The following is an 18175-nucleotide window of genomic DNA, read 5'->3' on the forward strand; positions in this document are numbered from 1 at the left end:
TAAGCGTTGTTTTACGGCCTCAACCACTCAGCGTCCGGAAGAGGGAGAGGCTGCCGGCCTCTGTGACTCTGGGCCAATGAAAAGTCTTCTAGGCGGTTGGCTCCCTCCCCGAATTAGCTGCGGTGGCCGGGCTCGCTTCTAGCGCAGAGCCTGGGCGCGTTTGAGAGTCTCAGGGTCCTCGGAGGTGCCGGTTCACGGCCCTGCTCCTGTGGCGCGGAGCGCGGAGTTTTCCAGCCCTTTTAACCTGGGATATGACGTGCCTTGTATCTTTTTAACCACCTAATTACATCAGAGTGGGATGAAGGCGAGTCTTTTCCCCTCTTCCCGGGTAAATGATCAGATTAGGAAAGGGTGCGGCCATTCTGTCGGTGCGCATGCCCAGAGAGGGGTTGGAGGGGGTGGTGCAGGCGTCTCTCCATTGGGTTAAACCAAAATGAGCAGAGGGAAGCAAAAAATGAACATGAAAAGTCATTAATCGTAATAGATAATTTTTTTTTTCGGTACGGTATGAAACGTTTTATATACCTTGTCTTTAACTCAAAGCTTGAATAAAATGCTCGTTATTACTGATAAGGAATTTGAATCTGGAGATAACTGTAACTCCCTAGGTCACGGCAACTGATAATCACTATTTGATCAGACCCTGTGGAAGGGTGTGCTAGATTAAAAAAAGCAACGACGAGACCTATGAGGCTGGCATTATTGTCTACACCTGGCCTATACGGCTGGTTAGTTTAAGATGGGGTCTGGAGCTCATTGTTACCTGTGTGTATACGACAGTGTCCTCTAACTTGTGGTTTTGTTCTATGTACACAGACAACATAAGAACCGTTTTGTTCCAGAAATGCATTTGCAGATTACTGCTCACTGCTCACAAAGCATTTCCCCACAGAAACAATGTTATGAATAATCTTGGTTCTCATCATCTTTTAGCCGGGCATCAACCTTGCATCAAGCATTAGTAGGACAACAGTGTTTAACTCGAGTTACCATCTTAATTTGTCTATCTTTAAAAGTTCCTTTGTGCATCAGCAGTAATCTAGGCTCTGAGGATAAAACCTAGAACAAGATCGCTGTGGTTCCTGTTTTTGTGGGGTTTGTAGGCTCCTCGGGGAGCAAAAATCATTCATGTACTCATTCATTCATTCATTCAGTAGTATTTGCTGAGCGCTTACTATGTGCCAGGCACTTTTCTAGGTACTTGGAGAGTGCAATAAAGATCTCTGCCTTCAAGGAGCTTGGGGGCAGGAAAAGTATGGAGACAGAGGATAAATATAAGTAAATTACATGGCATGTTAGAAATGGAGAAGTTCTTTTGGAAAAAAAAAATAAAACTGGGTAAAAGGGATAAGGGTTGTTAAATTGATTCTGATTGTAAGCATGAGAATGTGGTAATAGTAGATACTAACCACCAAAGGTAACAATGTTTCCATGAGAAAATGCTTTTATTTATTTATTTTTAAGATTTTATTTATTTATTTGACACAGAGAGACAAGCGAGGGGACATAAACAGGGGCAGAGGGAGAAGCAGGCTTCCCACAGAGCTTGGAGCCTGATGTGGGGCTGGATCCCAGGACCTTGGGATCATGACCTGAGCCAAAGGCAGACGCTTAAGGACTGAGCCACCCAGGCACCCCGGGAAGAGGCAACCAAAAACATAGGATCTTTTCTTGCTTCCCTAGGACCTATTACTAGGATCCTGGGCAATTTAACGTAGTCAGCTTTATGGGGGAGAATTAGGGGGTTGTTGTGTTCAACATTTAGTAATAAATACTAGTTTCCCATCAATTCCAAAATACTCTAAGAACCCCATGTTATTTGAGAAATCAACCTTAGTAAGTTGGTCAGTTGGTTACTCTTTGACCTCAGTGGTGGGCTTGGACTCCTTTTCCTTGATGGTAATGATGAAGGGAGAATGCAGTCAGGACATAAGGGATGATTCCACATATGGGAAATTTGGGTGCTAGGAAAATTAAGATTATGGCTGCAAAATAATCTCTGAAATTACACTAGTATTATTAAATAACAAAAATTCAACAGAGTAAATTTTAAAGATACAATTAGTTTTATTAATTGATTCATGAATTGGGCAGCATTCCATCTAGCATGCAGAGGAGAGTTCCAAAAGTCTACAGAAAGGGAAAGATTTTTACAGGTAGGACAAGGAAGTCATAAACAGAAAAAAGGATTATTAAAGGTGAGGTCACCTTCCTTTGGGAACAAGAGGGTCTAATTAGGTGTATTACTACCTCATCTACCTTTGGGGGTTGGAGAAAGCCTCTCTGACAGATTATCTTATTGGTATTGACCAGAAAAGTTCGTAACATACCAGTTAAGACTACGTTTCTGGTGGAGGAAACTGCAATTAGGTTAAGTATTAAGCTCTAATTTGATGACATGGCGTAGCAAAAATGACTCCCATTTTGGGCCTGTGGTTTTCTTTTTAACAGTGTTTTCAAAGGCTTAGGTGGAATGTTTATGTGATGATCAAAAAAACATGCAAACATTAGAAGGGACATATTTAAAAAAAAAGAAAAAAGTTGCCATAATTCCAATTATGGAACATCATCTTAATTTTTTTTTAAAGATTTTATTTATTTATTTGCGAGAATGAGCAGGAGCAGAGGGAGAGGGAGAAGCCGACTCCCCGCTGAGCAGGGATCCTGACCTGAGCCAAAGGCAGACACTTAACTGACTGAGCCACCCAGGCAACTCTGGAACATGATCTTAAATTCCTGTGAAAGAATATGGAGAGTTGAGCGGTTATTGGTTTTTTTTTTTAAGACGTTTATTTTTTTTTGTAAAGATTTATTTATTTGACAGAGAGAGACACAGCGAGAGAGGGAACACAAGCAGGGGGAGTGGGAGAGGGAGAAGCAGGCCTCCCGCGGAGCAGGGAGCCTGATGTAGGGCTGGATCCCAGGACCCTGGGACCACGACCTGAGCCGACGGCAGACGCTTAATGACTGAGCCACCCAGGCGCCCCTGAGCGGTTATTGTTAACAACTAGAGAAAATTCAGTATGTAAACTTGGGGGAAGCATTAAATTAAATTAATTATATTAATTGGGGAAGAATCTTCCTCCTGAATTACTAAGAAAAGAATCAATTACAGGCTAAGCAACAAGTTTAAGCCAGAACTTGACAAATTTAAAAGGTGCATATATATGTGTTTGCATCTCTGTAGGAGTTAAATCCCATATCTGCCATAGATAATAGGTTCCTTTTCTAAAAGATTTTATTTGTTCATTTGTCAGAGAGAGAGCACAAGCAGGGGGAGCTGCAGGCAGCAGGCTCCCTGCTGAGCAAGGAGCCCTATGTGGGACTCATCCGATCCCAAAATCTTGGGATCATGACCTGAGCAGAAGAGAGACAACCGACTGAGCCATCCGGGCGTCCCTGCCATAGATTCTTTTTTTTTTTTTTTAAGTATTTATTTATTTATTTCAGAGAGAGAGAATGAGAGAGAGCACATGAGAGGGGGGAGGGGCAGAGGGAGAAGCAGACTCCCTGCCGAGCAGGGAGCCCGATGCGGGACTCGATCATGGGACTCCAGGATCATGACCTGAGCCGAAGGCAGTCGCTTAACCAACTGAGCCACCCAGGCGCCCTCTGCCATAGATTCTTATGAGCTACTTCCCACAGTGAGGTTGCTTTTCTGGTCTTCGCACTTTTCCATGCACCTAATCGTCTGGTTCTGTATTTTGTTTCAAGTGTACCTTGTTCTTTGCTTACTTCATCCCCCTTAACTCTTATACCTGACTCCCAGTAAACTTCTGGTGGCCAAAATGACAATCTTTTTGCATACCAGGTTTAATCCACAGTGGATTGGGATAATTTCAATATCTAAACTTTATAATCTGAAAAAATGATTTATTCATTCACTCTCTTTACTCTTCATATTGAGGAACATATGGCAGAAATGAAAACTTTTGATGAAGCTAATTCTTGTCAGTTCTAACACATAGCTGGTTAACACATTTCAGCAGGCGTTCCTTTGTCCCCCCCTCACAGCCCCGCCCTCGCTCCCCGCCCCGCGTCTGAAGTCGTTTGTGAGAGGAAGCTAACCCCCTGTCTGGGCACCAGCCGTTGGTCCCAGGGAAGTAACTCTGTGATCATAGAGCTGGCGAATGCCCGGATAGACGGGACCGGAAGTTGTTTTTTTCGCCCCCCGCCCAGGGGCCGGATAGGGTCTCCACTGGCTCTGTTTCCGCCTGCTGTCAGACTTGTTGGGCCTGAGGTCTTGGTGGCCCTGCGTTGGGCTCGCCCCGGTACCGAGCTCACACTTGTACCAGCCTTGGGGAAGCGGAGTGAATTCCTCGGTCTCCTAGCAACCAGGAACTGGCTGTGGACTGAAGGAGTCGCGGTGCCGCCGTCCAAATCGCTCAGGCGCTAGCCGGAATCTTTGAGCCCTGCCCAAACGGGAGCCGAAACCCGGCGTTTGGAAGACTAAGCAGGAAATGGCGGACGAGGCGTTGTTTTTGCTTCTCCATAACGAGATGGTGTCTGGAGTGTACAAGTCCGCGGAGCAGGGGGAGGTGGTGAGTGCTGCCAAAAGCCCTTGAGGTCATTTTGCGGTGACACTCTTTGTTTCCTCTCAGTTCTTTCCTTCAACCCTTGTCCTATGGCCACCGAAGGCCTTCCGAAGAGTAGACAAACTGGTCCACGTCCACGTATCCTAAGCCTAGAACCTGTCATGACACTCTCTTCAGTCTTTCATCCTTTTCTCTTTCGCATTTTCTGTTTGATCTTTTTTTTTTTTTTGTCCATTCCCATATTTGATTCTGCAGGTCACAGATTTTACTTTTAGCGTTGTCGCTACCGTAATTTATGGCAGGGTTAACCGCACAGCTGGTTTTGGCACCCCTACGTAATTCTGTCACTTCCAGCACCCCGGAGCCATCCACTGGACAGACTTGAGAAACTCCCCCCACCTCCTATCTATAACCATCAGTATTACTGCACGCACCTCGAAGACAGAAGGCTAATGCGATTTGAGATTAAAGGGAAGTTTGCAGGCGTTACTATAATTAGGAAACACATTTAATTCAAAAAATAGTTATTATTTAGTGCCCATTATATGTCAGAGGTAGTTCTTCGTGCTGGGGGTATAGTAATGAAACAATGACTCCATTCTCCAGGGAGTTCCTTCTAATTTGTGGGAATCTTCATTCATTCATTGATTCATTCAGAAAATATTTATTAAGTGTGTATTGTGAGCCTGACACTGATCAACCCCCCACCTAACAGTCATTGCGGAATAGGGGTTCAATGAATAATTAACGTATTGGGTAGTAATTAGGTATAAAATCATGGAGTTCTAATGAATACTTTAAATGAGATACTCCAAAGTCATGCTCAAGTCAGAAGCCCTTTCTATAATGCTGTTGATAAAGAGGGGTGGAAAGTGGGGGCAGGGAAAGCATCTTAGGAAAAAGTAAAGGCATAAGGGTATGAAAGAGTGTAGTGCATTTAAATATGCTTAAGCATTTCACTGTGACTAGATTGACTGGGTGGAGAGTGAGAAATGTTGAGAACTGAAGCTGGAAAGAGCCGTGTATGCTGTATGATTAAAGAATTTGACATTCGCAGTGGAGATTTTTATTTTTAAAGATTTTATTTATATGTTTGACAGAAAGATATAGTGAGAGAGGGAACACAAGCAGGGGGAGTGGGGGAGGGAGAAGCAGGCTTCCCACTGAGCAGGGAGCCCTATGCAGGACTCAGTCCCAGGACTCTGGGATCATGACCTGAGCTGAAGGCAGACGCTTAACGACTGAGCCACCCAGGCGCCCCAATTTTTTTTTTTTTTTAAGAGAGAGAGAGCACGAGCTGGGGAGGGGCACGGGGAAAGAGAGAGAGAGTGATGGGGGAAGGGGTAGAGAGAGAGGGAGAGAGAATCTTAAGCAGGCCCCACACTCAGTGCAGAGCCCTATGTGGGGCTGTCTCACAATCCCGAGATCTTGACCTGAGCCAAAATCGAGAGTTGGACACTTAACCTGACTGAGCCCATCCATGTGCCCCAGTGGAGAATTTTAAAGATCGGAATGATGTGGTCGATTTGCATTTTAGAAAGATAATCCAGTGTTTGGGTTGGTGAGAGAAGATCCTTGTAGTGAGAAGATTCATTATTTCAGGAGTCGGCAGGAGATGATGAAGATCTGAATTAAGACAGAAAAGGAGAGAATGGTTTGAAAGTTAGGAGGTAGAATTTCTAGGACTTGGTTAGGTATAGGATTGAGAATTGAAAATTATCCCCAGGTTTTTAACTTGAGCAGCTGTCCTGGATGGAGAGGAAATAAAAGAAAGAGATAAAGAATGAATTATTTTGGGGCACCTGGGTGGCTCAGCTGGCTAAGCGTCTGCCTTCAGCTCAGGTCATGATCCCAGGGTCGAGTCCTGAATTGGGCTCCCTGCTCAGTGGGGAGTCTGCTTCTCTCTGTCTCCCTCTGGCCCTCCCCTGCTCGTGCGTGTGCGCACTCTCTCTCTCAAATAAAATCTTTAAAAAGTTTAAAGAATGAATTATTTTGAACAGATTGAATTTCTTAGGTGTCTGTAGGAATCTGGGAAAGGTACTGCTCATGTGTAAACCACAAGAAGGATAGTGTATTAGTCTATTCGGGCTGCTATAACAAAACACCGTAGAGTGGGTTACTTTATTTCTCACAATTGTGAAGGCTGAAGAGTCTAAGATCAAGGCACCAGCAAATTCTGGTCTGATGAAGGCCTTTGCCTGGTTCATAGATGGATGTCTTTTGGCTGTATGTTCACATGGTGGAAGGGGGCTAGCTAGCTCTCTGGGATCTCTTTTATAGTGGCATTGATTCTGTTCTTAACAGCTCTGTCCTCATGACAGAATCACCTCCCAAGGCCCCTATTTAATACTATCACATTGGGGGTTAGGATTTCAAAATAAGAATTTTGGGGGGGACACATTCAGTCTATGGCAGAAAAGCATGATGCATTTGGAGATATTAGAAAGATACTGGGAAGAGTATTGGAAATGAAGCAGATCTATTCTTATTCAGACCCACCTGTAATAGAGATTTTTTCCAAGTTACACACTTTTGACTTCATTATCATCAACAACCAATAGTTATTAATGTTTAGCATCTATGCTAAGTGATGAGTAGCAGACATTTACTGTTTAAGTAAAGTTAGCCTTCCTTTTACCCTCTTCCCAAAGAATAATGAGCAACACACCTCTTTTACTCTTTTATCATTAAACCCCTGCTCCCTCAACATCATGTGTGCAATCAGTTCTTTTTATTCCTCTCTCTCTACTTTCCCTCTTTCAACTTTTAGCCTGGAAAATCTTTTTTTTTAATCCCTCTTTTTTCCAGTGGATTAACCAAAATGAAACAGAGCTATTGTAATCATGACTGATAATATTAAGAGATGTGCTCGTCATATAAGGGAAAGGAAAGCTGTAAGTTTTGAATCATTTAATCTAAAAAGAACTTTTGGGGGGGCACCTGGGTGGCTCAGTCGGTGGTGAGCCTGCTTCTCCTTCTCCCTCTGCTGCTCCCCCTGCTTGTGTTCTCTCTTGCTCTCTCTCCTGCTGTCAAATAAATAAATAAAATCTTTAAAAAAATAAAAATAATTTTGGGGTGCCTGGCTGGCTCAGTGGGTAGAGCATGCGATTCTTACTTTTTTAAAGATTTGTTTATTTCTTTGAGAGAGAGAGCACAAGAGTGGGGGGGGAGGGGTTGCAGAGGGAGAGAGAGAGGGAAACTCAAGCAGATTCCATGCTGAGTGTGATCCCACAACCCTGAGATCACAACCTGGGCTGAAACCAAGAGTTGGACGCTTAACCTACTGTGCCGCCCAGGTGCCCCAACTGAGCATGAGACTCTTGATCTTTGGGTTGTAAGTTTGAGCTCCACCCTGGGTGTAGAGATTACTTAAAAATAAATATTTAAAACTAACTAAATAAAAATATATTTTTTTTCTTATTGCACTTTGTTTACAGTGGGGAATTGAAAGTGCATATAAGCAAAAAGGATTTTAAAAAGTTAATGTGGCGGTGTTGATTAGAATTCATTTCGGAATCTAGGTATATGAGGGTTCATTGTATTAGTGTCTCTACTTTAAGTGTACTTCAGATTTGTCATAATAAAAAAATGTAAAAGAAAGACACATAAGCCTGACATTAAGCAATTATTTTTATATATCTTTTAAGAAATGGTCATAAGTTTTGAAGTGAAATAAAGGAAAGAACCAGTGTTCTCACCCTCCAAATCATTGATTTTCAAACTATGCTTAAGGAGGAATTAAATCTTTAAAAACTGAATAATTGGGCATTTACCAATTTATGGAGAATAGATTTTTAGTTAATAGATAAAATATCCTCAAGTTTAATTTTTCTTAAAAATTTGGTACCCACTCATTAATATTCACAGATACCAAAGTGAATGAACAAATAGCAACATCAGAAGGTATTTACTAGAGCATAATTCAAAAGCTCATGTGATCAATAGTTAGGATTTGAGGATGTCTACATATAATCCTATTTCCTGCTAATCAACATACTCCTGGCTGATTCTACAAAGACGAGATTGTCCCACAAAGGCTGACAGGTTACTTATTCCACCTGAGCATTTTTTTTTTTTCCACCTGAGCATGTTTTGAAGTGAGCTGGAGAATAACAGAAAAACGAATGATTGTGGTAAGTACAATAACAGATTTATGTGCAGAGTGTTATGACAGCATGGGGCCCAAAGGAGTGTGAAGGAAGGCTTTTGGGAGGATATGATACTTAGGCTGAATTTAAAGGATATACAGTCTGTTGGGTGGCTCAGTTTGTTGGGTTTCCAACTCTTGGTTTTGGCTCAGGTCATGATCTCAGGGTTCTGAGATCGAGCCCCATCTCAGGCTCCATGCTCAGTGGGGCGTCTGCTTGAGATTCTCTCTGTTCCTTTCCCTCTCCCCACTGCACACACACGCTCTCTCTCTCAAATAAATAAATCTTTAAAAATAGAGGTGCACTGGGGTGGCTCAGTCGGTTATGTGTCTGCCTTTGGCTCAGGTCATGATCTCAGGGTCCTGGGATTGGGTCCCGCATCCAGCTCAGTGGTGAGTCCGCTTCTCCCTCTTCCTCTCCCCTTGCTCATGCTCTCTTTCAAATAAATAAATAAAATCTTAAAAAAATAAAAAAGCTATACAATGTATGGAACAGCATGTGGTATTCCATATACCGTATGTGGCATGGCTGAAGAAAGCATGGAACTCTGGAGTTGTTGCAGAAATTTCAGAGTGGTAGAAGGAGAGATGTTTGTGGATATGTGGCTGTTAGTGAATCTGGTTAACTAGCCAGGATCATTTAAGGAAAGGCACATAATGCCATGCTAAGGAGTTTGATCTTTATTTTGAAGAAAGGGGAGAGGGTGCTGAAAGGTTCAGTAGAGAACATGATTTGGTTTTTAGAAAGTCTGTACCAGAAATACCGAAGACAGAAATCAAAGGAGGAAAAATCTAGACAAAAGGAGATCATTTGGAAAGCTCTGACTGAAAACCAGGAGAGAAATGAGAAGGGCTAACTTAAGTAGTAAGGATGGAGAGAGAAGATAAATTTTGAAAACATATAGACGATAGGCTCCATAGGACTGCAATGCGTGTGGGAGGATTGGGAGTAAAGAGGTGAAGAAAATGGAAGTTTTCTGGTTGGGGTTACTGGGTGGATGGTGGTGCCATTAATGAATTTAGGGAATTTTAGAGGCAGCACAGGCTGAGGAAATTAAGATAATAACTTTTTTAAAAAAGATTTTATTTATTTATTTTTGAGAGAGCTAGAGAGTGCCACACACGCACCTGTGGGAGCCAGGGTGGGGGCAGGTAGAGGGAGAAAATCTCAAGCCGACTTCGTGCTGAGCATCCAGCCAAATGCAGGGATCAATCCCACAACCCTGAGACCACAACCTGAGCCGAAACCAAGAGTTGGTTGCTTAATTGACTGAGCCACCCAGGTGCTCCTCATTTAATTTTTTTAAAGATTTTATTTTTAAGTAATCTCTACACCCAATGTGGGGCTCAGACTTACAACCCTGGGATCTAGTTGCATGCTCTTCTGACTGAGTCAGCCAGGTGCCCCGAATATCATTTGAATGTGCCTTATTTGAGGGGGCTGTGGGACCTCTCTATAGCTATGTCCAGTAAACTCTGTAGTATAAAAGTACAGATTTAGTAGTCACAACCTTATTAGTAGAATACATGGTTCCTTAGAAGAAAGTTCAGCAAATAATGAGGTCTATGATATACTTAGTGGAGACTAACAAGCTTCAGAATATATAAATATCCCTGCCATTTTGGAGCTGTATTCTAGCAGAGGTTGGGGATGTGAAATTAGTAAAATGTATATTGTATGTTAAATGGTGAAAGAAGTTCTTTGGAGACTAATTAAGCAGGGAAATGGGATAGGGCATCAGAATCATTTTAGAGGGCTTTTTTTTTTTTTACTTTATTTTTAAGTAATCTCTACACCCAACGTGGGGCTTGAATTTACAACCCAGAGATCAAGAGTTGCATGCTCTACCCACTGAGCCAGCCAGGCACCCTACTTTTAGAGGGCTTCTTAAAACACAGATTACTAACCCCACACCTACAGTTTCTGATTCAGTAAATTGGGTTTCAGAATTTACAGTTTTTACAAGTTCATACATGATGCTAATGTTACTGGTCTTGGGGCACACTTTGAGAATCACCAGAACGGAGAATTTCTGAAGGGGAATAATGTTGCAGTTTTAAAGAAGATCGTTAAAGTGAGCCTCACTGATGTGGGTGGGTAGGGTGATGCGTGAAATAGATAAAGGTGATTAAGAATATACTTAAACTGTGATGAGCACTAAATAATCTATAGAATTGTTGAATGATTATATTGTATACCTGAAAAAAAAAAAATGGGCATGTGACATGTGAGTAAAGACTTGAAGCAAGGGAGTTGGTTATGTGCATATCTGGAGGAAGAGCTGCCTGTGCCGGAGACTTGAGATTGGAGCATGCCTGGCATGTTTAAGAACAGCAAGACTAGTATAGCTAGAGCCCATGTGAATGAAAAAGAGTAGAAGGTTGAGGCCTGCGAGATAGAGAAATCTGGATTATATACGACTTTGTAGATTCAGCATATGAGTAGTATTTAAAGTCTGAAGACTGAATGAGATCGTCAAAGAGCAAACCAACTCAACTGCATGATTCCTGGCATAGGATGGTGGGGTCATCAACTAAGACACTGAGAACTGGAAAGCTTGGATGACTCTAAGAGACATTTTGAAGCAAGGAACAATAGAATTTAATGACCTCCCAAAGGGAATGACTGATGGAAAGGTGATACTTTGACTTCATTTTTATAACTGAGGAGAGAAGAATAGTTGAAAATGGGGAAAAAAAAAGAAAGGTTAGAGGGAGTAATTAGGAAGAGGGGTTGGCATTTCTGAAAAGTAGTAACAGTTCCTTGTTTACCTTATTGCCTTATGAAATGATTAGTACTAAGAAAACTCAAATATAAATTGTAATTCACTTTTTCTTAGAATACTTTAGTAAGGGTGCCTGGGTGGCTCAGTCGGTTAAGTGTCTCCCTTTAGCTCAGGTCTTGATCTCAGGGTCCTGGGATCTAGCCCTGTGGCAGGCTTCCTGCTCAGCAGGGGAGTCTGCTTCTTGGTCTCCCTCTGCCCCTCCCCCTACTTAGGCTGTCTCTTGCTCACTCTCAAATAAATAAATAAAATCTTAAAAAAAAGAAAAAGAATGTTTTAGTGAAAAAAGTGTAACCACTTACATTAATATTTTTAGTCAACATCTTAAAACAATTTTTTAAATATTAATATCCTCACATTCTAAAAATATTCCAAACTAATATTTTTTAAAATAGGAAAATGGACGCTGTATTACTAAGCTGGAAAACATGGGGTTTCGAGTGGGACAAGGATTGATAGAAAGGTGAGCAGTATGGATTTGAAAATTTTCTTCCAGGTAGGTTATAAACAAAGGTGATCCATTTCAAAAGATTGTATAAAATTTGAAATACTTTAGTTTTAATTCCTAAATTTTATTTATTCTCTGTTCTTTAATTCACAGATTACAATTTGTTTTTAGGTCTGATGCTATTTTAACTCCGTTATCCAACTTTCATGTTTTAATATTTGAAGAAAATGTATATGTATATTTTGTATTTTAGACTTCTTTCCTAAAAAATTTGGTGTACTGAAACAACTATCCAAAATCTTGTTGCATTTTCTACTTAAGGTCTAGGAGGTTCTTTAACGTAAATGGATTTTTGTTTAGATGCAAGGGATGGAAATGCTTTAGAGTCTATGTTCATGCATTTAGTAATCTTCTAATTTATAGATCAATTCATAATGTATTCCTTTCTCATTATCTGAATAACTGAATCTGGTTATGTTTTATATAACAATACCATGATTATGCTCAGCATTTTTTTTTTAGTGTGCTAGAATGAATCGTACCTAAAATTGCAGCTTACTGTTAGACTAATTTTAGCACCATAATTACATAACAATGTGAATTGAGATGGGATCTTCTTTGCTTGGTGCTTATCACTTTATGAGTGTCAGTAAATGTTCAGTGCTATTTTGGCATTTCAAAATTAGTGAATAATATGACCCTCCTGCTTTCTTTGGAGGAAAAATACTAATTTAAGTTGGTTTTTTTAGGTTTACAAAAGATACTGCAAGGTTCAAGGATGAGTTAGATATCATGAAGTTCATTTGTAAAGATTTTTGGACTACAGTATTCAAGAAACAAATCGACAATCTAAGGACAAATCATCAGGTATTTAGACAAATTAACGCCTATTTTTTAAGTCTTTTAACTTAACATAAATATTCTATTTTAGTCATTTATTTATTATATAAAACTTTAAATAATTTCTAGACAACTTTGAAATATTTCTTTTATATGTCATTAATACATCATTACTTTTCTCTATAATAGGATATAGTGAATAAAAAAAAAGACAATTATCGGTAATGATAGCTGTTTCTTTCCCCCAATTAAATAACTTATCTTAGGTTTTAAAAAGTAGCAAATGTCAGAATGATAAAGGTTTTAGGATTTGGTTCCTTAGTTATTATTACTTGGTGGTGGTTTTCTGCAGAACCACAAATACGTCACATTTGTCTTTAGAAGGGTGCCGGGGTGGCTCAGTTGTTAAGCATCGCCTTCGGCTCAGGTCATGGTCCCGGGGTCCTGGGATTGAGCCCCACATAGGGCTCTCTGCTCAGCGGGAAGCCTGCTTCTCCCTCTCCCACTCCCCCTGCTTGTGTTCCCTCTCTCGCTGTGTCTCTCTCTGTCAAATACATAAAATCTTAAAAAAAAAAATTTGTCTTTAATTTGTAAAGTTTAATTTATAGAGCATATTTAACTCTTAAGTAACTCTTGCAATATTTAGTTGATGTCATTTTTCTCTTCTTAAAATAATTTGTTAATATAAGGTTTAATAGATTACATGGAAATTTATGCATTTAAATAGATTTGTTTTATAAAACTCAAGGAAATATTTAGAGTGGATTTGGCATTTTGATTAAGGATTAGAAAGTGAAAATAATTTAGTAGCTACCAGTAGCTTTCATTTTTTCATATAACAATATTTTACTTTGTAAATATTGAAATGGTAATGGGAAGAAGTGACTGATTATTGGCTTTCTAGATATGAGCTAATAATATATAACTGCTAATTCCACCTGGAAATGTATTTCTGATTCTTTTACACTAGACTGTGGGCTCTTTAAAGGTAGGAACTATCTTAACGACTAAGTCACCCAGGCGCCCCCAAGGGTAGGAACTATCTTATGCATCTTTATATCTTTAGTATCTTAAAGCATTCAATAAATATTAGTGTTATAAAGTTCTGAACAACTCTTCAGCTTGAACACTGCAAAATTCCTTCATTTAAAGAAATTTGACCAGTGGAAAGGAGAGTTTTAATAACTTAAAAAAACTCTTGAATTGTTTTGAAGGGAAGAGATCATTTTTAAGGACTACAGACTACACTGACTTTGGATGTTTTTTCTATTTTTGAAACAGGGTATCTATGTACTTCAGGACAACAAATTTCGTCTGCTTACTCAGATGTCTACAGGAAAGCAGTATTTAGAACATGCATCTAAGGTATTTAATGGAGTAGAAGATGGGGGTTTTCATAGGGAAAGCACAATGCCAACCACAACAGACTTTTGAATTTAGAATAGGTTTTAAAGTTGTTCTTTTTTGTTTAAGCACTTTTTTTTTATTTGACAGAGAGAGAGAGACAGCAAGAGAGGGAACACAAGCAGGGGGAGTGGGAGAGGGAGAAGTAGGCTTCCTGTGGAGCAGAGAGCCCGATGCGGGGCTCGATCCCAGGACCCTGGGATCGAGTCCTGAAACTGGCTCCTTGCTCAGCGGGGAGCCTGCTTCACCCTCTGCCTGCCATTTTCCCTGCTTGTGCTCTCTCTCTCTGACAAATAAATAAATAAAATCTAAATAAATAAATAAATATTTTATTTATTTGAGAGAGAGGAGCACGAGCAGGGGAGGAGCACACTCCCCGCTGAGCACAGAGCCCGATGTGGATCATGACCTGAGTGGAAGGCTGATGCTTAACTGACTGAGCCACCCAGGCACCCCTTTATTTAAGCTCTTTTCAATGAAATAGGAGACAGGTGTTCATCATATTAAAATAACCTATATTAACCTCTAGCTGAATAGGCTTATGATGACTAATGAAACACTATAAATAAATGCCATTGAAATGTAAATTAATGTTAGATTCTTGAATATAGCATAGATATATCAGAAAAGATAGTCAAGCTTATAAAACTGGCATTAGTTGTACGAAATTACTCACCTCAGAGTTTATATTTACAATCTCCTTTAGTTAATTAAAAAAACAATTTTTTAATATTGTTAGCATTTGTTTCTAAGAATACATGTTTTGTGTTAAGTATATCTGTGTTTCTGGGTTTTGTGTATAAGACAACTTAGGTTGTGATTCTTAACTTTTATTTATTTATGTATTTTATTTTATTTTTATTTATTTGAGAGAGAGTAAGAGAGAGAGAGAGAGCACAAGCAGGGTGAAGGGCAGAGGGAGAAGCAGACTCCCTGCTGAGCAGGGAGACTGATGCAGGGCTCAATCCCAGGACCCTGAGATCATTACCTGAGCTAAAGGCAGCTGCTTAACTAACTGAGCCATCCAGGTGCCCCAGCAGTGACTTATTAATAGCAAGGCTTAACTAAATGTCATATTTATCAATAGTATTGCTATCTTAGTAAATCCTTAATATTCTTTACATTTTTGTCCCTTTCAGTATTTAGCATTTACGTGTGGCTTAATCAGAGGTGGCTTATCAAACTTGGGGATAAAAAGTATTGTCACAGCTGAAGTGTCTTCAATGCCAGCCTGTAAGTTGAATTCACATTTCTTAAAAATGTTTTCGGTGATTATTTTTCAAGTCTGGTGTTTTTTGTTTGTTTTTGTTAATTTAAAGAAAATTTAAAATGCTAAAGCCATTTTGTTTTACTTTTATCAATTTTAACTTTTAATGTAATATGTAGCATATTTTATTCATATTCAAAGATTTTTAAATTCATAATGGACAGTGATTTAAGAAAGTGTGCTAAAGTAATCCAAATGTGTAAGACAGTTTAAGTGGTGATTCTTTTATATATTTATGTATTTATTTTTATTTATTTGAGAGAGAGCAAGAGAGAGTGAGTGACAGCATGAGCCAGGGGGAGAGGCAGAGGGAGAGGCAGACTCCCTGCTGAGCAGGGAGCCTGATACGGGCTCGATCTCAGGACCCTGGGATCATGACCTGAGCCAAAGGCAGATGCTTAACTGGCTGAGCCACCCAGGTGTCCCTATGTATTTATTTTTAAAGATTTATTTATTCTAGGGGCGGGGGAGGGCAGAGGGAGAGGGAGGGAGTCCCAAGTGGACTCTGTCCTTGGTGCGGATCCTGACGCAGGGCTCAATCCCAAGACCCCAAGATCACGACCTGAACTGAAACCAAGAGTCAGATGCTCAATCAACTGCCCCACCCAGGTGCTCTGGTGATTCTTAACTTTTAAAGGAAAAATTTCTGCATTATTCTTTTAAGATAACAAATTTCCCTATAGCATTGAAAATGTCTTTTTTAAAAACAATTTTCTAGAATAAAGCTAGATAAAGCCACTAGTCTTTTATCGCTAAACTCCTTTCCAAAGATCTTTTTACCAAAGCTACCAACCAAGAATAAAATTGACTTGAGCTTCACTATATTTCCTTTCTATTCACAATGATAATAGGCAGTGAAATACCCAAAAGGTAGGAATCACAAAGAGAAGCAAAGACACCTATTCACAAAACAAATAATCATCTCATAAAAATGAAATTGACTTTATTGAGTATTATGAATGAAAAGTGTGAAAAGATGTTTGACATAGCAAGTTTCTTTATTGGAACTACTCTCTAATACAACAGAAAATTGATGTTTAGGCTTTTTTTCCTTGTACCTAAAAATCAAGGAATGATTTTTCATTTTTCCTTTTTTAGGTAAATTTCAGGTGATGATACAGAAGCTATAAAACATACTGAAATGCAAGGCAAGGCTTCAACAATGTAAAGAGATAAATTATTCATGTATAAAGTATTTCAAGTAGCAATGATTTAATTATATTATTGGACATTTGTATTGATATAAGCTATTTGCTAACTTATGTAATGAAAGATGCACTCTTAAGCAGGAGTAAGGTTGTAGTTTATTAATTTAACACAGACCTTTTTAAAGCAGATAAAGAGACATTCTATCATAACATAGATTTTACTGTAACTATTCAGAATGAAAAACCTGATTTCAAATAACTAAACCCCAAGATGTAGGACCCTTATTTTGAACGTTCTTATTTGCTTATAGTGGTGTGTATTTAACCACAGATAGAGAAGCAAAATTCAGGGTTTGATAAATTAGCATTAAGAAAAGTATGTATCAATCAGAATCATTTCTGTAAGAATGAACAAATTCTGGTTTTGCTTTATGAATTTGTTTTAGTTATTTAAGAAAAGCAAACAGTACACTAAATTAAACAATTTTTATTATAATTTATTTCTATTAAGAATTTTTATGCCTATAAGGATTTTATTATATACATTGTGTATTATGTGTGTGTGATACATACATCCTATCTAACCGCCTAAATTGCTTAAAAAGTTCATTTTACTTTAACAGAATTTAGTCCTTAATTTTACTTTAATAGAATTCAGTCCTTGAGAGCTCCATTAATGTAATAAGGTGTAATATAGATTAGTTTAAATGTGAATTCAGTGACTCCAAGGCCAAAGAATATTAGGTATTTGAGGAAGGAATTTTATACTTACTCCTGTTACAGTCTTGACTTCAGCTTCTCTCCCCATGTGTGGAAGGGCTGGTGAAGGTTCTAATTCTCTAATTACTATTTCCGAAGAGCAGAGGGGTGGATAACTGGATTAGGCACGCCAACTTTCATTGGACCCTATCTTCTCAGTGGGTTGGGGTCAGTGCTCATCTCGTACATCTGTCATTTCCTCTTCATCTGATAACCGGGAGGATAAGCATAAAGATGAAAGCCATCATATGGAGGATAGCAGGATGCACAGATAGAAAGCACCTTAATTGTGCTTTCTGAATTAACCAATCCTGGAACTGCTTTTTCTTTGGACTTTTTGTTACATGAGATAATAAATTCCTTAACTTGTTCAGTCTACTTTTGGTTCTGTATTTTGTTACTTGCTGTACATCTTAAACTTAAAAAACAATGTTATATGTCAAGTATATCTCAAGCTGGAAAGAATGAGTACACAAGTTTGTATGTATAAGGATTTTCACTATTTAAGTGTTCACTGATGGCACTTGATTAAATTATGGTACTGACATATAAGAAAATATTGTGCAGCTGGTGAAAAGGGTGAAATCTACATGTATATATGTACATGGAATGCTATTAATTGACGTTAAGAGAAAAAAGTTTGTTATAGGATACAGCACATACAATGTATAAATATACATGATTCTGAGTATTAGACTGGAAAGTTACAAGTAAATTGTACAGTGGATAGAGATTTTTGACTTTTAGCTTTTTATTATTTGGGTTTTAAAATAATCATTTGCCACAATAAAGGTATTTCTATTTGAGGTGAGAAATCATGATAAATCAGTGATTTTCAAGCTAT

The 18175-nt window shown here is 39.1% G+C and overlaps 1 protein-coding gene across 3 annotated transcripts; it reads left to right on the forward strand.

Moving 5' to 3' along the window:
• Positions 1–172: 172 nt before the first annotated feature.
• Positions 173–17703, forward strand: TRAPPC6B (trafficking protein particle complex subunit 6B). Of its 3 annotated transcripts, none has more exons than XM_021701332.2 (6): positions 173–304; positions 11861–11928; positions 12663–12780; positions 14035–14118; positions 15297–15390; positions 16523–17703. In XM_021701332.2, the coding sequence occupies exons 1-6, from the start codon at positions 299–301 to the stop codon at positions 16552–16554; spliced, it is 402 nt and encodes a 133-aa protein (XP_021557007.1). In that variant the 5' UTR covers positions 173–298; the 3' UTR covers positions 16555–17703. The 3 variants fall into 3 exon arrangements, with proteins under 3 accessions (XP_021557007.1, XP_021557006.1, XP_021557008.1); XM_021701331.1 differs by lacking the exon at positions 173–304 and adding an exon at positions 4179–4541; XM_021701333.1 differs by lacking the exons at positions 173–304; positions 14035–14118 and adding an exon at positions 4179–4541.
• Positions 17704–18175: the final 472 nt, after the last annotated feature.

This window comes from Neomonachus schauinslandi, chromosome 9, assembly GCF_002201575.2.
Source record: "Neomonachus schauinslandi chromosome 9, ASM220157v2, whole genome shotgun sequence".
Classification (NCBI taxonomy): domain Eukaryota; kingdom Metazoa; phylum Chordata; class Mammalia; order Carnivora; family Phocidae; genus Neomonachus; species Neomonachus schauinslandi.